General features: G+C 42.0%; 1 protein-coding gene across 5 annotated transcripts in view; it reads left to right on the top strand.

The window, feature by feature from the left end:
- Nucleotides 1-23,197, top strand: part of ZNF182 (zinc finger protein 182) — a 30,766-nt gene extending 7,569 nt beyond the window's left edge. For 2 of the 5 annotated variants that reach the window (XM_080831276.1, XM_080831275.1), the window contains 3 exons: nucleotides 14,109-14,235; nucleotides 14,542-14,637; nucleotides 20,595-23,197. In XM_080831276.1, coding sequence (XP_080687402.1) covers nucleotides 14,109-14,235; nucleotides 14,542-14,637; nucleotides 20,595-22,228 — 1,857 coding nt within the window. In that variant the 3' untranslated portion in view covers nucleotides 22,229-23,197. The remainder of the gene's footprint in view (nucleotides 1-14,108; nucleotides 14,236-14,541; nucleotides 14,638-20,594) is intronic. The other 3 variants (XM_080831277.1, XM_080831278.1, XM_080831279.1) reach the window with 2 other exon arrangements.
- The last annotated feature ends 1,889 nt before the right edge of the window (nucleotides 23,198-25,086 follow it).

Here is a 25,086-nt window from a genome sequence, read left to right as displayed (position 1 = left end):
TCTAGTTTTGCTATCAGGGTAATGCTGCCTTCATAGAATGAATGTGGAGATTTTCCTTCCTTTTCTATTTTTTGCAATAGTTTGAGAAGAATAGGTGTTAACTCTTTAAATATTTGGTAGAATTTGCCTGTGAAGCCATCTTGCCCTGGACTTCTTAGTATATGTGCTGCCGAAGTGAGCACTCTGGACTTTTGTTCGTTGGGAGTTTTTGGATTACTGGTTCAATTTCCTTGCTGGTTACGAGTCTGTTCAGGTTTTCTGTTTCTTCGTGTTTCAGTTTTGGTAGCTTTTATATGTTTGTAGGAATTTATCCATTTCTTCTAGGTTGTCCCAATTTGTTGGCATATAGTTTTTCATAATATTCTCTTATATTTCTGTGGTGTTGGATGTGATCTCTCCTCTTTGATTTGTGATTTTATCTATTTGGGTCCTTTCTCTTTTATTTTTGATAAGTCTGGCTAGAGGTTTATCAATTTTATTAATTTTTTTAAAGATTTTATTTAAGAGAGAGCAAGCAAGCATGAGCAGGGGGAGGGGCAGTCAGAGAGGGAGAAGCAGAAGGCAGACGCTTATCCCACTAAGCCCCCGCCAGCCGCCCATCCTTAAATTTTATTAATTTTTTCGAAAAACCAGCTCATGGTTTCGTTGATTTGTTCTGTTGTTTTTTAAAATTTCAGTATCATTTATTTCTCCTCTAATCTTTATTATTTCCTTCTTTCTGCTGGCTTTGGGCTTCATTTGTTGCTTTTTACCTAGTTCCTTTAGTTGTAATGTTAGGTTGTTAGCTGAGATTTTTTTCTTGCTTCTTGAGATAGGCCTGTATTGGTATATACTTCCTTCTTAGATCTGCTTTTGCTCTGTCCCAAAGGTTTTGGACCATCGTGTTTTAATTTTCACTTGTTTCCGCATATTTTTAAATTTCTTCTTTGATTTCCTGGTTGACCCATTCACTGTTTGGTAGCATATTGTTTAACCTCCATGTGTTTGTGGTCCTTCCAGATTTTTTCTTGTAGTTGACTTCAAGTTTCATAACGCCGTGGTCAGAGAAGGTGCATGGTGTGACTTTAGTCTTTTTGTATTTGTTAAGACCTGTTTTTGTGACCTAATCTGTGATTTATTCTGGAGAATGTCCTGTGTGTACTTGAAAAGAATGTATTTTGCTGTTTTAGGATAGAATGTTCTGAATGTATCTGTTAAGTCCATCTGGTCCACTGTGTCATTCAAAGCTGTTGTTTCCTTGTTTATTTTCTGTCCCTTGATATAAGTGGTGGGGTGTTACTATCCTTTACCATTTTGTATTGTTATCAGTTAGTTTTTTTATGTTTGTTATTAATTGTTTTATATATTTGGGTGCTCCCGGGTTGGGTGCGTAAATACTTTCAATTGTTATATCTTCTTGTTGGATTGTCCCTTTTATTATGATACAGCGCACTTCTTTGTCTCTTGTTGCAGTCTATTTGAAAGTCTGGTTTGTCCAATATATGTAGTTACTCTGGCTTTCTTTTGACATCCATTTGCATGATAAATTTTTCTCTATCCCTTCACTTTGAATCTGTGGATGTCTTGAAGTGTAAAATGATTCTCTTGGGTGGAGTGCCTGGTTAGCTCAGACAGTGGCCATGTGACTTTTGATGTCAGGGTTGTGAGTTTGAGCCCCACGCTAGGTGTAGAGATTACTTAAAAAAATGAAAAGTAAAATAAAATGAATCTCTTATAGGCAACATATAGAAGGGTCTTAATGTTTTTTTTTAATCCATTCTGACACCCTGTGTCTTTGGATTGGCGCATTTAGTCCATTTATAGTCAGAGCAATTATTGATAGATATGCATTTATTGCCATTTTATTTCTTGTTTTGTTATTTCTGGAGATTTTCTCTGTGCCTTTCTTGCCTTTGTCACTCTTGGTCTTTCCTTTCCAGAGTCCCCTTTAATACTTCTTGCAGGGCTGGTTTGGTGGTCATGGACTCCCTGAGATTTTGTTTGTCTGACACTTGTTATCTCTCATTCTATTCCGAATGCTAGCCTTGCTTTGTAGAGTACTCTTGGCTGCAGAGTTTTCCAGTCAGCATTTGGAATAGATCATGCCACTCCCTGCTGACTTGCCAAGTTTCTTTTGATAAATCTGCAGCTAGCCTTATGGATCTTAACCTTGTATGTTAAGGACTAATTTTTAAAACGATTTTATTTTATTAATTTGACCGAGAGAGACAGAGAGGGAACACAAGCAGGGGGAGTGGGAGAGGGAGAAGCAGGCTTCCCACAGAGCAGGGAGCCTGACACGGGGCTCGATCCCAGGACCCTGGGATCAGGACCTGAGCCAAAGGCAGACATTTAATGACTGAGCCACCCAAGTGCTCCAAGGACTAATTTTTTTAAAGATTTTATTTTTTAAGTCATCTTTATACCCAGCATGGGGCTCAAACCCACAGTCCCGAGATAAGGAGTTACATGCTCTACTGAACGAGTCAGTTGGGTGCCATTAAGGACTTCTTTTATTTTACTGCTTTTTAGATTTTTTCTTTATCAGTATATTTCACAGACTTAATTACAATATGTCTTTGTGTTGGCTTGCTTTTGTTGATTTTGATGGGAGTTCTCTGTGCTTTGTGGATCAAAATGTCTGTTTCCATCCCCAGATTAGGGAAGTTTTTAGCTATTATTTCTCCAAATAAATTTTCTGCCCCCACTTTTCTCTCCTTCTTCTGGGACTCCTGTAATACAAATGTAACGTTTGATGGAGTCATTGAGTTTCCTAAGTTTATTCTCATGTTGCATAATTTCTCTCTCTCTTTTCTTCATCTTCATTACGTACTTTCCATTACTTTGTGTTTTAGGTCACTAATTCATTCCTTTGCTTCTTCTAGCCTGCTGTTTGTTAACGTCAGGCGTGTTTCTAATCTTGTTTATTGTCCTTTTCATCTTTGGTCAGTCCTTTTTTTTTTTAAGTTGACGCCCCAATGTGGGGCTTGAATTAATGACTCTGAGATCAAGACATGAGCTGAGAGTCAAACCAAAGGCAGATGCTTAACCTTCAGAGCCACCCAGGCACCCCTGATTGATTCTATTTTAATTTTTTTTCTCTTTGGCAAGCGTCTCACTGATGTCTTCTATTCTTTTATCAAGCCCAGTGTGTATCCTTATGATGATTGCTTTAAATTCTCCATGAGGTGTGTTGGTTACATCTGTTTTGGTTAGATCTCTGACTGTGGCCTTGTTCTTTCATTTAAGATAGTTTCCTCTGTCTTCACATTTTATCTAATCCTCGGCTTTTTTCTGTGTGTTAGAGAAGCCATTTATGTCTCCTGCTTCTGAAAGTAATGAAGGGGCCATGTAATGCCCAGGGCCTGGCACTTCACAGAGTGTCTCCTGTGTGTGCTGCGTGTGCTCAGCTGTCGTGTGCTGGCTGCTCTTAAAAAATAAAATCATCTGCAGAGGCTCGTCTTGCCTGCTGTGGGCAGTGCTTGGTCCCTGGCCTGAATGTGACAAGTTTGAACTAGATGTGCTGTGGTCTGCTTGTTAAATGAGACCTGTTACCAACCTCACTGGAACTGAGGCCCTGCAGAGAGGACTCCCTGGTCAGGAGATGTGATGTGGACAGGGGTTTCTGCTGGTGTCTGGGGGAGGGGCCTGCCATGCTGGGGCTGAGCAGCACTGTTCCACCTGTGTGCAGGGGCATGAGGCTTTGTGTAAGCAAGTTAGGTAGCCAGTGTCATTGCGTGCTGCTTGCCACAGATGGCTCCGTGTATGCTGAGGGTTGGGGAATTGAAATGGCTCTGGCCAACTTCTTTGTTCCTGGGGAGGTGTCTCCATGAGGGCTGTCTCTCAGGCATGCACTCCAAGAAGAGTGAATAATCTCCCTACTATGTTCCCCGGGCCCTGAGCTTGTTTTTATATATGTGTATGAAAGTGGTCCATTTTCATTCTTTTGCATGCAGCTGCCCACTTTTCCTAGCACCCATTTATTTAAGACACTGTCTTTTCTCCATTGTTATATTGTTGCCTCCTTTGTTCTAGATAAATTGACCATATAAGCATGGGTTTATTTCTGGGTTCTCTATTTTGTTCCATTGATCTATGTGTTTGTTTTTGTCCGAGTACCATACTGTTTTGATTACTGTAGCTTTGTAGTATAGTTGAAAATCAAGGAGCATGATACTAGCTTTGTTCTTTCTCAAGATTGCTTTGTCTATTGGAGATGTTTTGTGGTTCCATATAAATTTTGGTATTACTTGTTGCAGTTCTGTGAAAAATTCCTGTGGTATTTTGATAGGGATTGTGTTAAATCTGTAGATTGCTTTAGCCATAGCACTTACACAATATTTCTTTCAATCTGTGAGCATGGTATCTTTCCATTTGTGTCATCTTCGGTTTCTTTCATCAGTGGTTCATGGTTTTCAGAATAAATGTCTTTCATGTCCTTGGTTAAATTTATTCCCAGGTATTTTAGGGTTTTTTTGATGTATTTGTAAATCTGATTGTTTTTTTTTAAACCTCTTTCTGATAGTTTTGGTGTTAGTGTATAGATACACAACAGATTTCTGTGTATTAATTTTGTGTCCTGCAACTTTACTGAATTTATTCCAATAGTTTTTTGGTGGAGTCTTTAAGGTTTTTTTTCTTTTTTTTTTTTTTTTTTTTTAAAGATTTTATTTATTTATTTGAGAGAGAGAGAGAGAGAATGAGCATGAGAGGAGAGAGGTCAGTGGGAGAAGCAGACTCCCTGCCGAGCAGGGAGCCCGATGTGGGACTCGATCCTGGGACTCCAGGATCATGACCTGAGCCGAAGGCAGTCGCTTAACCAACTGAGCCACCCAGGTGCCCTAAGGTTTTTTTTTTTCAATATAATATTATGTCATCTGCAAATAGTGACAGTTTTCCTTCTTCCCATTTAGATGCCTTTTCTTTCTTTTTTTTCTGCATAGTTACTGTGGCTAGGACTTCAAGTACTATGTTGAATAAAAGTGGTGAGTGGACATCCTTCTGTTGTTTCTGCTCTTAGAGGAAAGGCTTTCTTTCACCTTTTCACTGTTGAGTATGATACTAGGTGTGAGTTTGTCATATATGGCCTTTATTGTGTTGACATACCTTCTCTGTATACCCACTATGTTGAGAGTTTTTATCATAAATGAATGTTAAATTTTGTCAGTGCTTTTGGTGTATCTCATTGATTTGTGGATGTTAAACCATTAATTCCAAGTGGAATTAATTACTTGGTCATGGGGTGTGATCCTTTTAATGTTTTATTGAATTCGATTTGCTAATATTTAGTTGAGGACTTTTGCATCTAGGTTTATCAGGGATATTGGCCTGTAATTTTCTTGGTAGTGTCTTTGGTTTTGGGATCAGGGTAATGCTGGCTTTGTATAATGAGTTTGGAAATGTTCCTTCTTCTTTAAGAATTGGAATAATTTGAGGAAGCCAACTTGACCTGGACTTTTGTTCTTTGGGAGTTGTTTTGGTTACTGATTCAGTTTCATTCTTAGTAATTGGTCTTCAGATTTTCTGGTTCTTCATGATTCAGTCTTGGAAGATTGTATGTTTCTAGGAGTTTATCCATTTTTTTCTAGGTTGTCTAATTTGTTGATGTATAGTTGTTGATAGTATTCTCTTACAATCTTTGTATTTCTTTTTTTAAAAGATTTTATTTATTTATTTGACAGACAAAGATCACAAGTAGGCAGAGAGGCAGGCAGGGAGAGAGGGGGGAAAGAAGTCTCCATGGCGAGCAGGGAGCCCAATGCAGGGCTCGATCCCAGGACCCTGGGATCATGACCCGAGCTGAAGGCAGAGACTTTAACCACTGAGCCACCCAGGTGCCCCCAATCCTTTGTATTTCTATGGTATTGGTTGTAATTTCTCCTCATTTGTTTCAGATTTTATTTATTTGGGCTCTTTTTTTTCTTGAGTCTGGCTAAAAGTTTGTTGATTTTGTTTATCTTTTCAAAGAACCAGCTCTTATTCATTGATGTTTTCTATTGTGCTTTTAGTCTCTATTTCATTTATTTCCATTCTGATCTTTATTCTTTCCCTTTTTCTACTAACTTTGGCCTTTGTTCTTCTTTCTTTATTTCCTTGAGTGTTAAGACAGATTGTTGATTTGATGTTTTTCTTGTTTCCCGAGGTAGGCCTTTATTGCTATGAACTTCTCTCTCAGAATTGCTTTTGCTGTGTCCCAAAGATTTTGGAACATTGTGTTTCCATTTCATTTGTGTCATGTTATCTCTCTTTTTTAAAAGATTTTTATTCACTTGTTTTAGAGAGAGAGAGAGAGTACGTGTGAACGCACGAGCACGTGGGGGGAGGTGCAGGGAGAGAGGGAGAGAATCCCAAGCAGATTCCCTGCTGAGCTCAGAGCCTGACTTGAGGCCTAGTCATGAGACCCTGAAATTATGACCTGAACTGAAACCAAGAGTTGGACACTTAACCGAATGAGCCACCCAGGCACTCCCCATGTTACCTTTTGATTTCTTTTCAATTTCTTGTTTGGTTGTTTAATAGCATATTGTCAGACTGGTTTTGTGATCTAACATGTGGTCCACCCTGGACAATGTTCCCTATGCATTCAAGAATGTGTATTCTCCTGTTTTTGGATGGGGTGTTCTGTATATATCTATTAGATTCATCTAGTCTAATGTATTGTGTAAGGCCAGTGTTTTCTTACTGATTTTCTGTGTGGATAATCTATCCATTGATGTAAGTGAGGTGTTGTAGTCCTTCACTATTACCATATTGCTGTCTATTTCTGTTTATTTTTGTTAATATTTGTTATATGTATTTAGACACTCCTATGTTCAGTGCATAGACGTTTACAAATCCATATCCTCTTGTTGGATCGACCCCTTTATCATTGTGTAGTACCCCTCTTTGTCTTTTGTTATGGTCTTTGTGTTAAAGTCTAATTTGTCTGATACAAGTATTGCTACCCCAGGTCTCTTTTCATGCCTATTAAATGAAATATCCTTTTTCATCCCTTTACTTTCAGTCTGTGCATGTCTTTAGGTTTGAAGTGAGTCTTTTGTAGGCAGCATATAAAAGGGTTTTATCCCCATTCACCTACCCTGTGTCTTTTGATTGGAACATTTAGTCCATTTACATTTAATTATTGATAGGTATGTACTTACTGCCATTTTGTTAATTGTTTTCTGGCTGTTTTGTAGTTCCTCTTTGTTTCTTCTTCTCTTTCTTTGTTTGTGGTTTATTTTCTTCAGTGTTATGTTTAGATTCCTTTCTATGTATTTACTGAAATTTTTTTCTTCATGGGTACTGTTAGGTTCACATATAACATGTATGTAACAGTCATTTTTAAGTAGACAGTAGTTTAATTTTGAACACATTCAAAAGCAAAGCTTTATATTTTTACTCTTTCCCCCAAATTTTAGATTTTTGATGATACATTTTGTATCTTTTTATTTCATGTATCCCTTATTTTTTTTATTTTATTTTTAAGTAACCTCTACACACACCATGGGGCTTGAATTCACAACCCCAAGATGAAGAATCAAATACTCTACTGACTGAGCCAGCCAGGTGCCCCTAATTATTTTACTGTCAGTTAATTTTACTATTTCTGTCTTTTACCCTTCACACTTGCTTTATAAGTGGTTGATCCACTGTCTTTAATTTTTACTTACCTTTTCAAGTGGCAGTTTTACTTTTGTATGTTTATTTTATTATTATTATTTTTAAAGATTTATTTATTGGTGGGGGGAGAGAAAAAGAGAGGAGGGGCAGAGAGAGAGAGCCATCACACAGACTCCCTGCTCAGAGTAGAGCCAGACATGGGGCTTGATCCCAGGACCCCAAGATCACGACCTGAGCTGAAATCAAGAGTTGGATGCCTAACCAACTGAGCCACCCAGGCGCCCCCTCTTTAAATATTAATTTGTGCCTTTTCTTCATAGCTTAGAGAAATCCCTTTAACATTTCTTGTAAGGCCAGTTAGTGGTGATGAGCTCTGTTAGATTTTGCTTCTCTGAAAAACTCTTAATTTGTCCTTCAATTCTGAATGATAACCTTGCTGGGTAGAGAATTCCTAGCTGGCAGTTTTTCCCTTTCCACACTTTGAATATGTAATCCCACTCCCTTCTGGTCTAAATGTTTCTGCTGAAAAATCTGACAGACTTCTGGGGTTTCCTTGTAATACTTGGCTTTTCTCTTTCTGCTTTTAAGATTTTCTCTGTATTCTTATCTTTAACCATCTTTTAAAAAAGATTTTATTTATTTGACAGACAGAGATCACAAGTAGGGAGAGAGTCAGGCAGAGAGAGAGAGGGGGAAGCAGGCTCCCCGCCGAGCAGAGAGCCTGACGCGGGGCTCCATCCCAGGACCCTGAGATCATGACCTGAGTTGAAGGCAGAGGCTTAACCCACTGAGCTACCTAGGCGCCCCAACTTTAACTGTAATTATAACGTGTCTTGGAGTGTTTTCCCTTTGGGTTCATTTGATTTTGAACTCTGATTTTGAATTTCTGAAACAGATGTCTGTATCCTTCCCCAGGTTAGGGAGGTTTTCAGCCATTTCATCAAATAATTTTCTGATCCTTTCTCTCCTATCCTCTGGAACTCCTATAATGCTATTATTCTGTTTAATGTTGTGCCAGTGTTCTCTTAAGGTATCCTTACTATTTTAGTTCTTTTTTTCTCTTTGATGCTCTTTCTGTATGTTTTCCATTGCTTCTCTGATTTGTGCTTCTATATAATCTCTTTTGCTTTTGAACCCTTCTGGTGTGTTTTTCAGTTTAGTTATAACTTCTGTTTGGTACTTACATATTTTTCTTTTTTTCCCCAAAAGACATTTATTAGAGAGAGAGAGAGAGAGTATGTGCATGAGTGGGGGGAAGAGGCCAAGGGGGAGAGAGAAGCAGACTCCCTGCCCAGCAGGGACCCCGACACAGGGCTCAATCCCAGGACCCTGAGATCATGGCCTGAGCTGAACACAAACGCTTAACCTACTGTTCCACCTAGGGACCCACATATTTTTTTCTTTTTGTTGAAGTTCTTTTTTTTAAAAAAAGATTTTATTTATTTGTGACAGAGAACGCGAGCAGAGGGAGAAGGCAGAGGGAGAGAGAGAAGCAGACTCCCTACTTAGCAGGGAGCCTGACGCTCGATCCAGGGACCCTGAGATCGTGACCTGAGCTGAAGGCAGATGCTTAACTGACTGAGCCACCCAGGTGTCCCTCTTTGTTGAAGTTCTTATTGTGTTTGTCCTTTCTTCTCCTGAGATCAGTGAGCATCTTTATGACCATTACTTTGGATTCTGTGTCAGGGAGTCTCCCTATCTCTATTTCATTAAGGTCTTTTTCTGAGGGTTTGCCGCCGCCTTTGGTTTGGAGAATATTCTTCTGTCTCCTCATTTTGCTTGTTTCTCTGTGTTTGTCTATATGTGTTAGGTAAAACAGCTACCTCCCTTGGTCTTGAAGGAGCAGTCTTGTGTAGGAAATGTTCCGTGTGGCCCAAAAGTCTCCCTTGGCCACCAGAGCCTGGCACTCTGTGGGTGTCCCTTGTGTGGGCTGCATGTGCATGCTGGCTGTGACGGGGCCACAGCTGTGTGTGGGGAGGGCAGGGCTCAGGGCCCTTGCCCAGCTCTGTTGTGGGTGGGCTGCTGCATGGGGAGAGTGGGATGCAAGCTGCTTTCCCTTTCCCTGTGGCCTGGTCTCTGCATGGGGAGGGCGGGGCTTAGGGCATTCACCCTGTCCATGTGCAGCTTAGCCACTGTGTGGGAAGGTGCGGCTCAGGGCACTGACCGGTCCTGCTGGCATCTTGGCCACTGAACAAGGACAATGGGGCTTGCGATGCTCACCTGTCCTCCCCATGGCTTGGTCTCTGTGAGGGTCGCATGGTGCTTGAGTTGCTCACCCAGCTCTGTTGTGGCTCGGATGCCTTGCAGGGTGTGTGGGGGGCTAACCCAGCCCCATTACAGTGTGGGATGGGCAGAACATGCCCTCTGGTGCTGGTAGGCACCCAGAATGGTGCCTGACGGCTTCATCATCAGCAAATTAGGATGCGATTGCAAAAATGTTGGTCAGCACGTCCTTTCCCAGACAAAATCCTTGTAAGTTCTGTCTCTGTGGCAGCTGCTTGAAAATTAGTCAGTGTGTCTCTCTCCTTTATGGTCTAGGCACTTTTCAGTCTGTTGCTTCTGCGCTGGATATCAGGGTGGGTGAGTTTTGCACGAGAGCCCTTGAAGAATCTCTTCAAGGGATCTCTCTGTTCCCTACATTCTCTGATTCTCCTGGCTTTAATCGCCATTGACTTTCAAAACCAAACATTTTGGGGGCTTTCTGGTGCAGGCCCCAGGGTCGGGGGTGCTGATGTGGGCCACAGTCCCTTTACTCTTTGAGTAGAGTACCATATTTTTGTGATCTCTTCCGATTGTGGGGTCTCCACTCCTGGTGTCGTGTCCCACGTGAGGTTCTGTCTCTGCCTCTCCTGGCCTTCTCGTTGTGTCTCTTTGTCTTTTGTTGTGGAGGTGCTGCTGTTCATCTAGTTCTTAGGTCCTTTATAGAGGAAAATTACTGTATGTAGAGCTGTAAGTTCGTTGTGTCCATGGAAGGAGGTGATTTCATGGTCTTCCCACAGAGCTGTCTGGAACTCCCATTGTGGTTTTAATTTGCACTTTCTTCAGGACTAATGATGTGTTAAATATCTTTCTGTGTGCTTATTTGTGATTTGTATATTTTCTTTGGTTTAATATCTTTCTTTTGCCTTTTTTTTTTTTAGTTTTGAGAGCTTTTTATATATTCTCAATACAGTTTTTTTTTTTTTTTGCCAGAATGTGATTTGTAAATATTTTCTTTCATTCTGTGGTTTTTTCTTCTTTTAACAGTGTCTCTTGAATTTCACTCTCCCATCTAAGAAATATCTGACTAACCTAAGGTTAAAAAGATTTTCTCCTGTGTGAGTGTATTTTTTTTAAAGCCCCAACACAGGGCTTGGACGCATGACCCTGAGATCAGGACCTGAGCTGAGATCAAGAATTGGACGCTTAACTGACTGAGCCACCCAGGTGCCTCTCCTGTATCTTCTAGAAATTTTATAGGTTTAGATTTCACATTTAGGTCTGCGATCTGTTTTATGTTTTGAGTTTTATATATGTTGGAGATATTTATTGGAATATTTTGTTTTTGCATACGTATATCCAATTGTTCCGGCACCATTTGTTGAAATGGGAACTCCCATTTTCCGTTTAATTGCCTTTGCACTTCTGTTGAAAATAATTTTTGGGGCACCGGGGTGGCTCAGTGGGTTAAAGCCTCTGCCTTCAGCTAAGGTCATGATCCCAGGGTCCTGGGATTGAGCCCTCTCTACCCAGCAGGGAGCCTACTTCCCTTCCTCTCTCTCTGCCTGCCTCTCTGCCTACTTGTGATCTCTGTCTGTCAAATAAATAAAATCTTTAAAAATTAATTTTTAAGTATAAAGATATAAAGTACATTTAATTATACATGAAAAGCAGTTTATAAGTGTACAGCTTGGTGCGTTATCACAGAGTGAACACACTGTCTAGTCACCCCCCAGGTCAAGATTAGAAGAGGACGAGGACCTCCGAATCCCCACTCATGCCCTCTCCCAACCAGTACCACCCACAAAGGTAATCACTCGCCTTTTATTTTTTTAAAGATTTATTTATTTATTTATTTGACAGAGGGAGACACTGAGAGAGGGAACACAAGTAGGGAGAGTGAGAGAGGGAAAAGCAGGCTTCCCGCCAATCAGGGAGCCCGATGTGGGACTCAGTCCCAGGACACTAGGATCATGACCTGAGCCAAAGTCAGATGCTTAACGACTGAGCTACCCAGGTGCCCTTGCCTGACTTTTAACATCATGGATTAGCCTTGCCTGTGCTCTTACTCTCTATATGAATAGAATCGTGTAGCATATACTCTTGTGTCTAGATTCTTCTGCTCTTCAGTACATCTGTGAGATTCATCTGTGTTACTCAGTTTGTAATTCATTTATTTTCTTCACCACACGAGGTCCCGTTGAATGACTGCCATAGTTTCCCTTTGTGTTGTTGAGGGACATCTGATTTTTTTCCCTGATTTAGTTTTAGAAGTAGGGCTTCTGTGAACATCCCTGCACTTGTTTTCTAGAGCGTGTGTGCATGATTTTCTTGAAGCTGTGTACCTAGAAGAATTGCTGCGTCGTACCGCATGCAAATCACTAACTTTAGTAAGCACTGTTAAACAACTTCCCCAAGCAGCTCTGCCAGTATTTATTCCTGCTAACTGTGGGAGTTCTCATTTCACCACAGTCTTACGCTATTTTAGGCTGCTTCATTATGACCTTCTAGTGGGGGCACAGGAGTGTCTCAGCATGGCTTAAATTTTCATTTACCTGAGTGCTAATCGGGTGGAGAACATTTCCTTATGTTCATAGGCCATTTGGATCTTGTTTTTAGTGAAGTACACATTCACATCTCTTCTCGGCTTTTTGGTGTTGTCTTTCTTCTTGATGTGCAGGGGTTTTATATGCACCAGAGAAGATCCCTTTATCAATGTTGAATGTTGCAGATAATCTCCCCATTTCAGGCTTGCCTTTTTACTGTTCTACCTTTTTTGTTTTTATTTAAATTGCAGTTAATTAAGACACAGTGTATTATTAGTTTCAGGTGTACAGTGTAGTGACTCAACACTTCCAGTGCTCATCATGACAAGCGCCCTCCTTAATCCCCTTCACCTGTTTCACCCATCCCCCACCCCTTCCCCTCTGGCAACCATCAGTTCTCTACAGTCAAGAGTGTTTCTTGGCTTGACTCTTTTTCTCTTTTGTTTTCCCCTTTCCTCATTCTGTTTCTTAAATTCCACATATGAGTGAAGTCATATGGTATTTATTTTTCTTTGACGAACTTATTCCACTTAGCATAATACTCTCTATCTCCATCCACATTGCAAATGGCAAGATTTTGTTCTTTTTTATGGCTGAGTACTAGTCCATTGTAGATATATAACACATCTTCTTTATCCATTCATCAGTTGATGGACACTGGGCTCTTTTTTCATAATTTGGCTATTGTTGATAATGATGCTATAAACATTGGGGTGCATGTATCCCTTCAAGTCAGTACCTTTTTTTAAAATATTTTATTTATTTGACAGAGAGAGACACAGCAAGAAAGGGAACATGAGCAGGGGCAGTGCGGGAGGGAGAAGCAGACTTCCCGCCGAGCAGGGAGCCCAATGCGGGGCTCGATCCCAGGACCCTGGGATCACAACCTGAGCCAAAGGCAAAGGCTTAGCCGACTGAGCCCCCCAGTTCCCCTCAAGTCAGTATCTTTGAATCCTTTGGGTAAATAGCTAGTAGCAGAGTTGCTGGATTGTAGGGTAGGTAAGGGTAGGATAAACTATTTTAAAGTTTTTGAGGAACCTCCATACTGTTTTCTGGAGTGGTTGCCTCAGCTTACATCCCCACTACCCTTTCTCCACATCCTCGCCAACACCTGTTGTTTTGTGTGTTCTTAATTTTAGCCATTCTGACAGGAGTGAGGTGGTGTCTGTCTCATTGTGGTTTTGATTTGTATTTCCCTGACTGTTGTACTTTTAATCTTGTAACATTTACAGATCTTTTCCTTCATGAGTAGCACTTTCCACATCTTGTTTCAGAATTCTTTCCCTCCACCAAGACCATGAAAACATTTTCCTGTCCTGTTTTCTAGGCACCTCCTTGTGTTATTGTTCACATTAGATTTACAATTCCTCTGTAGCGGATTCTTGCGTATGGTGAGTTAGTGGCTAAAGGTGATTTCCCCCCATAGATACCCAGTAATCCGTCCACATTTATTTGAAAAGATCATCTCCCCGCCGTGCCTTGCCATGTCAACTTTGTCCTAACTCAGGTGTCCAGAGGGCATTTGGATTCTCTTTTTAGTCCTACTGGACTGTCTTTCCTTGTGCAAATACCACATCGTTCAACATACATTCTGTACACTTACGGAACAGTACGTATACTCGATGGATCAGTCTTTCTGCTGGGGCTTGTGATTTCCCAACAAAGCAGGCGTCTGGTATTAAGTCATCATCACGAACTGGGAACCCAGTCAGCAGTTCCCTGCATTTCATCCTCCTCACCCAGTGGTCAGTATTTTGGAGTACAAGGAATGTGCAATTACAGGGACTCGTGACATTCGAGGATGTGGCTGTGGCTTTCACCCCGGAGGAGTGGCAGTACTTGAACCCTCCACAGAAGACTCTGTACCGAGAAGTGATGCTGGAGACGTACAGCAACCTGGTCTCTGTGGGTAAGAATGGCCTCCTCAGGTCATTTTGCTGCTCGTGACTATTGTGTCTGATAGAGGGCCTTTCCTTGCTCGCTCTGGAAAACTTGTAAGGTCTCTGAACTGCTTGAAACCTCGGACGTTGAGTTCCGGGGATCGAAGTTTCCTCACAGGGTGTTTGTGAACTCAAAACCCAAGTGGAATGGTTCGACTTGACCACTGGACCATTGTGTCAAGTGAGTGGGTCTCCCACGCTGCCCCAGACCCCACCACCCTCTTTCTCAGAGGCTCTCTGAAGACCCAGGAGGTATCACTGTCATTTCTCATTAGCAGGACCGCAGGGGACCAAACCAGACCTCATCCTCAAGTTGGAGGTCAAAGAGCCATGCCTGGGAGAAACAAAAATCTCCTTCTGGAGCTTCCCAGGTGAGTGGGATCGACTCAAGATGACGGGGACAGGGGGTGCTAGCTTGTCAGCCAGGGGCGATTATCAGCCAGGGGCAAGTACATCTGAAAGAGCTTTCAGGAATGTCTGGAGAAGCGCTGTGACCCTTTGATCTTGTTGGACAGGGACATGAATACATCAGACATAGGACTGACACCACTTGCCCCTGTCCCACACCCACTAGACCACTCCCCTTAAGTTGGTGCTCACCCCAAAGTTTCTGCACAGCTTTTTCTCCCAGTGGCTAAGTGTCTTGTAAGTGCCAGTCCTGCCCCACGCCCTCTCCCAGTCTCGCTTCTCACTGCCTTATCTGAAGCCAGGCCCCTCTGAGTCCCAGGCATCGGCACTACTGTCCTGACGCCGTCCTGGGCTACCTATTTCCATCCAGTCTAGATAATCCTATCAAGTTTGCTCTCCTAAAACATCTTGATTATCCTTGTTTAAAAATAGCTTTATTGGGGCGCCTGGGTGGCTCAGTGGGTTAAAGCCTCTGCCTTTGGCTCAGGTCATGATCTCAGGGTCCTGGGATCAAGCCCCGCATCGGGCTCTCTGCTCAGCAGGGAGCCTGCTTCCTCCTCTCTCTCTCTGCCTGCCTCTGCCTACTTGTGATCTCTGTCTGTCAAATAAATGAATAAAATCTTTAAAAAAAAAAGAGCTTTATTGAGAGAGAATTCCCAGACCACAAACTTCACTCTCTCTGATGTATACAAATGCAGCGGTTTTTAGTATATTCGCCAAGGTAGGAAACCATCACCATTATCTAATTCTAGAACATTATCATCACCCCAGAAAGAAGCCTTACCCGTCATTAGTCAGTCTCTATTTCCTCCTTCCCCCATCCCTGGCAACCACTTTCTGCCTCTGTGCTTTTTCCTGTTCTGGAGATTTCACGTAAATGGAACCATACAAAATGTGGCCTTTCGTGTCTGGTTTCTTTCACTCGGCATGGTTTCCAGGTTCCTCCACGGGGTAGCATGTATTAGGACTTCATTCGGTTTTATGGTGGGGTGATACTCTGTTGTCTGTATTACACCACTTCTGTTCATTTATCTGCTGATGGATATTTAGGATGTTCCCACTTTTTGGCCATTAGAAAGCTGCTATGAACATTCATGTAGAATTTTTTATGGAGATGAATGTTTTCATTCCTTTTGAGTATGGACATAGGAGTGGGATTGTTAAACCACATGTTTAACATTTTGTGGAGCTGCCAAATGATTAATACCCTGTTTTCAAAAATTTTTACTGAGTGATTTTATCACCCACAGAGGATTCTTGCCTGAATCAATTTATAAGATGTTTGGAAGAAGGGGGAATTCTCCATCATTCCTTCTCCATTTATAAGTTGGCATTCTTCTCTTACCCTGTCCCTTTAATGAATGCATTTTAGTATCAGTATGGACTCAGAGTTTTATTTTTCAGGATGTTATAATGCACTAATGTCTTCTATCGTTACTCATTTTGATGTTCCAGTTGTCCTCAGTTTGCCTAGTAGGAGTCCCTTCGGGCTGGCTCCTCCGTCTCTTAACGTGACCCCATCCTTCTCTGAGCACTTTCTAGCACAGAAATATGTTCCAGGTTCACACTGTACTTGCCCTGTTTCAGACCTAGAATCAGCACTTCTCCAAGGATTTCTGATCCCTTTTAGTGGGGGATGGTATTGAGAAATGAGGATCTGGGGGTGGAGGGTTCTCACAGCTCCTTGCGTTCTCGTTTCTCATAACGTACAAACGATTCCCAGCTATCTCCTCCCCCCTTTTAAGTAACTGGTTAATTTGTCTTTAGTTTCCCATGTTCTGGACTTTGCTAAGTACCCTACTTAACATATTCTTCTGTCCCTTATTTTTTTCTTGTAAATTGATGGTTAGATTTTGAAGTTTGACCAGATTCAGGGTTTTACTATTTTTTTTTCTTTAAGCAAGTTCACTTCCTAGCTGGTGTGACATCCTCTCATCAGGAGGCATGTAATGCATGGTTATCTGTTGTAGTTATGAGTTCTCAGTGGTCATTGCTTGTATCTGTTCATTAATGTTGCAAAATGGTGATATTCTGTCATGCCTTCTTTGTTGATTAGCTGGAATAGTTCTATAAAGAAGACTGATTGCCTTTCATCTGTTACTTATATTGTGCGTTCCAGGAGTTCCATTTGAGTTACATACGATTTCCCGTTTGTTTACCAGTTTTAAAAATAATGAGTTGGTTTTATAGCATCATTCAAAAGGTGACTAATAGGTCTTTTTAAAAAATTTTTTTAAAGATTTATTTATTTATTTGACAGAGAGAGAGAGGGAGAGAGAGAGATCACAAGTAGGCAGAGAGAGAGGGGGAAGCAGGCTCCCCGCTGAGCAGGGAGCCCGATGCGGGGCTTGATCCCAGGATCCTGAGATCATGACCTGAGCCGAAGGCAGAGGATTAACCCACTGAGCCACCCAGGCGCCCCAATAGGTCTTTTAAAAAAAAAATCAATATTTTGTTTTTTAATCCACTGCCTTATCCTCATTATGAATCAGACTGCCTTATCTCTGGCCAGCAGAAACTTTCTGGTATTACAGGATGTTCCAGGCTCATTTTATATAGTTCTCATCTCTGGCCTAGAATGAGCCATTTCTCCAAGGAACCCTGTTTTTTGTTTGTTTGTTTATTTGTTTGTTTTGGTTTTTTTGGTTGATTGGTTGGGTTTTTTCGGTGGTAAATAGTGTTTTGAGACCACAATTTGGATGCTAGTGAATTGCTTCTAGGCCTTTTAAAAATTGATAGGGATACCCGGGTGGCTCAGTCATTAAGCGTCTGCCTTAAGCTCAGGTCATGGTCCTGGAGTGCTGGGATGGAACCCCACATTGGGCTCCCTGCTCAGTGGGGAGCCTGCTTCTCCCTCTGCCTGTGCTCTCTCACTCTCAATCTATCTCAGTTAAATAAAGTCTCTAAAAAAAAAGTAAAAATAAAAATTGACAGAGCTAGGAACCATGTACAAACCATTTTTTTGTAGTTTCTTTTCTTTTCCTTTTTTAAAATTTCTTTTCAGCGTAACAGTATTCATTGTTTTCATTCATTCATTGTATTCATGGAGCACACCCAGTGCTCCATGCAATCCGTGCCCTCCCTAATACCCACCACCTGGTTCCCCCAACCTCCCAACCCCCCCGCCCCTTCAAAACCCTCAGATTGTTTTTCAGAGTCCATAGTCTCTCATGGTTCACCTCCCCTTCCAGTTTCCCTCAACTCCCTTCTTCTTTCCATCTCCCCTTGTCCTCCATGTTATTTGTTATGCTCCACAAATAAGTGAAACCATATGATAATTGACTCTCTCTGCTTGACTTATTTCACTCACCATAATCTCTTCCAGTCCTGTCCATGTTGCTGCAAAAGTTGGGTATTCATCCTTTCTGATGGAGGCATAATACTCCATAGTGGATATGGACCACATCTTCCTTATCCATTCATCCGTTGAAGGGCATCTTGGTTCTTTCCACAGTTTGGCGACCGTGGCCATGGCTGCTATAAACATTGGGGTACAGATGGCCCTTCTTTTCACTCCATCTGTATCTTTGGGGTAAATACCCAGTAGTGCAATTGCAGGGTCATAGGGAAGCTCTATTTTTAATTTCCTGAGGAATCTCCACACTGTTCCCCAAAGTGGCTGCACCAACTTGCATACAAACGATTTTTTAAAAGATTTTATTTGAGAGAGAGAGTGAGTGAAAGAGAGAGCAGGAGCTGGTGGAGGCGGGGGCAAGTAGACTCCCCGCTGAGCAGAGAAGCCCAATGCAGGGCTTTATCCATGACCTGAGCCCTAGGCAGACGCCCAAATGACCGAGCCATCCAGGCACCTGGTAAAAAATTTTAAGAGAAAATACATCATGTATTCAAATTGATACTTCCCCTTCATTTAAAAAGATTAGTATTTCCAAATCAAATTCTGGGGTTAAACGTTTCTGTTAATCTTACATCTGATGGTAATGTAGTTAGTATTCTTCTGAGACTGCTGTCGATAGTGGTGTGAATCAACTGAGGTAATCACATTGGTGCCATTGAGAACCAAGACTTTCCAGCGATGGTGGTTTGGAAATACAGATGAGGGTATATTATTACAGGATGCTTTTAAATCCAGTTTTGCTTTAGGAATGTATAAAATACTGACTTGGTTCCAAAGTCAAATCTAGAAAAGAAGGTATATTTAAAGAAGTTGAGCTCTTTCCTTGCATTTCATTCTCTCCCTTCCTTCTGTAGGTAACCATTTATTAAAATGTAAAGGTGTATTCTTCCCTTGTTTACCTGATGAGCCTATATAAGTATGTATTTATAGATTTCTTTCCTTAGAAGTACGGTGGCCTACTGTACAGTTTTCTTCACCTTTTTTCACTTAATGGTCAAGAGCATGTGAAATGTGTTGAGTTATTTCTTTTCAGAGTAGTGCCGTGGCTCTGAGTCAGCAGAGCTTCTTTTGTAGTAGCAGCATTGGTTGTGACGCTTGGTGGAGTTTGGGTGGCCCCATCAGATGTATTTTGCAAAAACAACTTCTGTGAGTCTGATATTCATGCCTAAGAATGAGTTTTTTGCTAATGATATTAAGGATGTCATAGGAACATGGTCCATTTTCAAATTCAGTATTACTATTGTAAATGTTATCACTGTTAAGTCTGAGTGGTAGTCTGAGTAGTTTTTTTTGTACTCTTTCATCTTTTCTGTCCATTTTTCATACAAAATTTCAGGAAAAGGTGAAAAGTCAACTACAGAAATGATTAAGATTCAGTAGATGCAGAAAGTATTTACCATATTTTATTGACTTCAAGATCCAGTTGATTTTAATACATAGCCACTAAGAAAAGTTTCCACCACTTAATTGGTGACATGCCATTGATAATAAGGTACATCTGGGTTCAGAAATGTGTTAAAATGTGAAATAATGTGCATCTTGCAGGTGATGAAATATGGTCTATTTAAGGCGAAGCTTTGCAACTTTAACTTTCTAAATGAGTGGGACAGATAGCTACTTTAGAAATCAACAACAATTAGTTATACAGGATGATCAGAATAAGCTTCTTTGAAAAGACAGAATTGCTTCTTGAAAGTTATCTAGATTTTATGGGGGTTTTTTGTTAAGATTTTATTTATTTATTTGACAGAGATCACAAGTAGGCAGAGAGGCAGGCAGAGAGAGAGAGAGGAGGAAGCAGGCTCCCTGTGGAGCAGAGAGCCTGATGCAGGGCTCGATCCTAAGACCCTGGGATCATGACCTGAGCCGTAGGCATAGGCTTTAACTCTCTGAGATACCCAGGCAACCCGAAAGTTATCTAGATTTTGAATATAGCAAAATATGGGAGACTAGGCTATGTAGGTGATAGAAAATGAGGAAGGGTTTGGCATTGATAGAGTCATAGTTTTTAGTGAAAATAGTGTGGACAGGAGAAGGTGGGGTTGAACTGTGAATGCAAGCTTGGATGAATCCAGATTGGGGAAAGATCTTTGAGTTTTTCTTCATTTTTGTAAGGTTAATTATTCTGCATCTTTCTCTGATTGACTAAGAATGTGGATTCAGGATTGTCTAAGATTTGAGTCCACTAACCACACTGTTGCATTTCTACTTAGAAATTGTATAAGTCCTGGACACTTAAGAGTTCATATGATAAATGAAGATAAAGGTTGATAAGGTCCCCAGAGTTGACAGGAATCAGAGATGATGTAAAAGTAGAAGTAAGACAGACTGACATATCAGGGCAAGATTGTTCTTGGTAACAAAAAGCCTAGCAGGGGGGAGTTTAGTAAAAGAACTGTACAGTTTTCTTCATCTTTTTCCACTTAGGATTTGATGGTCAGGATCTTCTCTAGAACTCAGATAAAATGAGGTAATAGTATCAGCTTTCATATGGTAGGGCACTTTCAAAGAAGGTTCATTATATAATGTTAAGTTACAAAAATGGTTTATTGTACTTCCTTCTAGAAGCAGTCTGTCAAATTGGTGAACAGATTGAGAGACAGCACCAAGATGACCAAGATAGGTATCTGTTGATGCAAGTTGGATTCCCTGACAAGAAAACAATTATCACCAAGACTGGCCATGACTATAATGAATTTGGAAACGCATTTCATCTGAATACAAACCTTGTTGCTTCAATCCAAAGGTCCCATAAATATGAGCCATTTGGAAATAATATGGTAGATAGTTTAGACTTATTTACCAGAAGCTCTGTAGGAAAGAAACATGATAGTGGATGTGCAAAGTTATTCTTCCATACGGAGTATGAGAAAACAACTCCTGGAGTAAAGCCCCATGGATATAAAGAGTGTGGGAAGGCCCTCAGGCGGAAGAAAGGGCTCAGTCTACAAGAGAGAATTAAAAATGGAGAGAAACCCTTCGAATGTACCGCGTGTAGGAAAACCTTCAGCAAGAAGTCACACCTCATTGTACATTGGAGAACTCATACCGGAGAGAAACCCTTCAGGTGTACTGAATGTGGAAAAGCCTTTAGCCAAAAATCTCAGCTCATTATACACTTGAGAAGTCATACAGGAGAGCGACCATTTGAGTGCCCAGAATGTGGAAAAGCCTTCAGAGAAAAGTCAACCGTCATCATACATTATAGGACTCACACAGGAGAGAAACCTTATGAGTGTAATGAATGTGGAAAAGCCTTCACTCAGAAGTCAAACCTCATTGTCCATCAGAAAACGCACACGGGCGAGAAAACTTATGAATGTACTAAATGTGGGGAATCTTTCATACAGAAGCTTGATCTAATTATACATCACAGTACTCATACAGGAAAGAAACCCCATGAATGTAACGAGTGTAAGAAAACTTTCAGTGATAAGTCAACTCTTGTTATACATCAAAGAACTCATACAGGGGAGAAACCTCATAAATGTGCCGAATGCGGGAAGTCTTTCAATGAGAAGTCAACCCTCATCGTGCATCAGCGAACTCATACAGGAGAGAAACCCTATGAATGTGATGTGTGCGGGAAAACCTTCACCCAAAAATCCAACCTTGGTGTACATCAGCGAACTCATTCAGGAGAGAAGCCTTTTGAATGTAATGAGTGTGAGAAAGCATTCTCTCAGAAATCCTATCTCATGCTCCACCAGAGGGGTCACACAGGAGAGAAGCCCTATGAATGCAGTGAATGTGAAAAGGCATTTTCCCAGAAATCATACCTCATTATACATCAAAGAACCCATACAGAAGAAAAACCCTATAAATGTAATGAATGTGGCAAAGCCTTCAGAGAAAAGTCCAAGCTCATTATACATCAGAGAATTCACACAGGAGAGAAACCTTATGAATGTCCCGTATGTTGGAAAGCTTTCAGCCAAAAGTCCCAGCTCATAATACATCAGCGAACACATACAGGAGAGAAACCCTACGCGTGTTCTGAGTGTGGCAAAGCCTTCAGAGAAAAATCCACATTCACTGTACACCAGAGAACTCATACGGGAGAGAAACCCTATAAGTGTGCAGAATGTGGGAAGGCTTTTACCCAAAAATCAAACCTGATCGTACATCAGAGAACACACACGGGAAAGAAAGCCCACGCAAAGGGCCATAGCCGGAAGTCAAAGCTCATCACACATTAACGAGTAGATCCAAGGTGCCTGTTAAGGTTCACTGAGGGAAAGTTTTGTCTAATCAACGTTTTAAAGGTACGTTCTGATTTCTGGTTTAAATATGGGGAGTAAAAGTCAGGCTCTTTTCATCTTAGTCTTCACCCAGACACTACAAGGAGCAAAAGCAGAAGTGTAATCTCTGTATCTGGAGCAAAAGCAGAAGTGTAATCTCTGTATCTGCCACAAGGAGGAGATAGCGGAAACCCTGCCAAGAGCGCAGCCGGAGGCAGACGGGACCACGTGCCAGGGCAGGAGATCTCGAAGCAAACACTCAAGGCTGCACACGTGGGGCCGCACTGGTGAGGACTCACCGTTGAGGTTCAGGTCATCCCCCAAGTGCAAGGCCGACTACATCCACCACGGTAACAGAGGGCATTGACAGGTGGGAGTTGGGATGTCTCCTAGACCCATTTGGGGTCTGAGGAGAGGCTGGCAGAGGCCTTGACAAGGAATCACTCGGACAAGCCATATTTGTAGAAAGTAGTCTGCAATCATGAGAGGAGCGCTTGACAGGGGCTGGGGCAGGAGAAGGGGGTGTTCCTTGTGAAGAGCCCTACAGCTGCCCCGGTTTATGGACTCTGGAGAAGTCAAACCTAAAAGAAATACCAAATGGGGGGGGGAACAATTTTAAGAAAAACTCTTACCTGCCTAGAATGTGGCCCCCGTTTCTTACCCCACATGAACCTCTGGGGAACAGCAAGAAACAGGAAAAACTTATTCAAATAATGATTCCAAAGTAATGAAAACCACAAAGGCAATGGCTTTTGAGCCCACAGTTCTACTTCTAGGAATGTATATACTCACGTACATACAAAATGATGACCACACAGAGATCTTCACGGGCGCACTGTGAAAACAAAAAGTTGGAAGCTGTCTAGATGACAGGGGTCTAGATCCCAAAATCCTGGTATGTTCATACAGCAAACCTCCTAGGTAGACAAAATGAAAAAAAAAAAGTACGTGTGCGTGTGTGTGTGTGTGTATGTAGAAATATATAAAAATTTATATATATACATATATATAAAGAGAACTTGGACATCATCTGTGTAGTGATGTGGGACGATCTCCAACACGATTAGGTGCAAAAAGCAAGGTACAGGATCATGAATATAATATGCTACCATTCGCATATAAAAACAAATCGCAAGTACGTAATTGAGCATATATGAATCAACTCTCTCTGGGAAGATACGTGAGGAGCTGCGAACCCTGATTACCTCTGGGAAAGGGCAGGGGAAGTGGGTGGCTGGGGGAATGGAATTGGGAGGGAGACACCTCTATGTCCTTTCATAACTTTTGAAAATTGTGCTCTGTGGCTGTACTACCTTTTCAATAAATAAAACTTTTTAAAACGAATATTTTATTCCATTGCTGTGATAATGAAGTTAGATTCTAGATAGAGGATTTCCTAACATTTGAGACACGGATGTTCAATATGGAGTTTAATGTTTTGAGTGAATAGTAAACAGAATAATCTGTCAGAACAACAGATAGCCAGCCGGTTCAAAAGGCACACGGGCCTCGCTTTCCTGAGTGTGCCAAATGCGGTGCTTCTTAGGTCAGCTGGGACCACATCACATAAACCTGAAATCGTGGAGACCGGAAAACATTTCCTAATTTAGTGTGCTCCATGACCTCTGAAAATACCTTATATTAAAGCTCATCACTATCCTTACATATTTTAACAAAATGATGTACATTGGTTCATTTTGTGTTTGTGTGTGTGTATTTTTATTAGAAAAGCGTGAGTACCCAGGCAAGTTGGGCAGCTCGCGCCCTGGGTCACACGACTGCTGGTGACCTATCGAGAGCCGTGGTCCGAACGGACATAGCCGAAGACCGGGTTGCAGCTTGTCTGCACCAGAGGGAGAGGTCCCACTCTGTGACTGTGTTTGTGGCCTCAGGATACTGCGGTTTTTCACTGGGGCTAGATCTGTGGTGGGACGGGGGAACCCAAGCTGCGTAAATCCAGGGCAGGGGAAGGGTTTTGATTTAACCAGACAGGTGAGTGAGTCAGACCTCTGAGACCCTGCCTGTCTCCTGCCAGGCCTTGTTTTTTCCCTAAAGTATCCTGCAAGAAAACGAGGTGTGGGTTCGCTTTTTTGGAGCTACATAAGTCAGACGTGTCCCATTTAGTGTCTTCCCAGGGAGGAGGAAGCTTGGGGAAGAAACATGGGGGCTGACAGCCTTACTTTTGGGGCCGTCTGCTGAGAGGATGCGCAGAGGCACCAGAAAGGAAGCATTTCCTCTTCCCGCTGCTAGGGAATATCCCTGGGGTTTCAGGCCCGTCAGAGGTCTGAAGGGCGGTGTGGACAGGGTTCAGGTCTTGCCGTTTCAGGTTGATCGTGGACTCCAGCTTCCTGGGACACAGATGGCTGGCTGACGGGCCCTGTGTGTGAGTGGAAGTCAGTGAGGCATGGACCATGGGGGAGCAAGGGGGAGGTGAACAGCAGGATATGGACGGATGGACCGGAATCGGGAAAATAGATGAAGGTAATGAAGGGCCAAGTTGGGGGGGGCGTGGGGGAATGAGGGGGCAGAAAGAGGGCGAGCAGGGAAGAGTAGGCAAAAAGGTGGTAAATAGCCAGTGGGGAAGGTGCTGGAGAAGGAAGAGTAGAAGGGAACGTGAGTAATGGCTCGGAAAGTGAGAGTGTGTATGTAGTCAGAGTGAATGGGCCGAGAGTGGACGTTGGAAGTGCGGGCAGGGCGGTGTAGGTTGGCATGTGAAGCATGGCGGGAATGCTAGCGGTGAGTGGGGCGGAGTAGAGAAGGGTCAGACAGGTGGCAAAGTGTGGCAGAGCACTAGCAAGTGTGAAGAGGAAAAGTAC

This window comes from Martes martes (genome assembly GCF_963455335.1).
Source record: "Martes martes genome assembly, chromosome: X".
NCBI classification, from domain to species: Eukaryota; Metazoa; Chordata; class Mammalia; order Carnivora; family Mustelidae; genus Martes; species Martes martes.
Note: the sequence above shows the minus strand (reverse complement) of the source record. Positions and strands in the feature narration are given on the sequence as shown.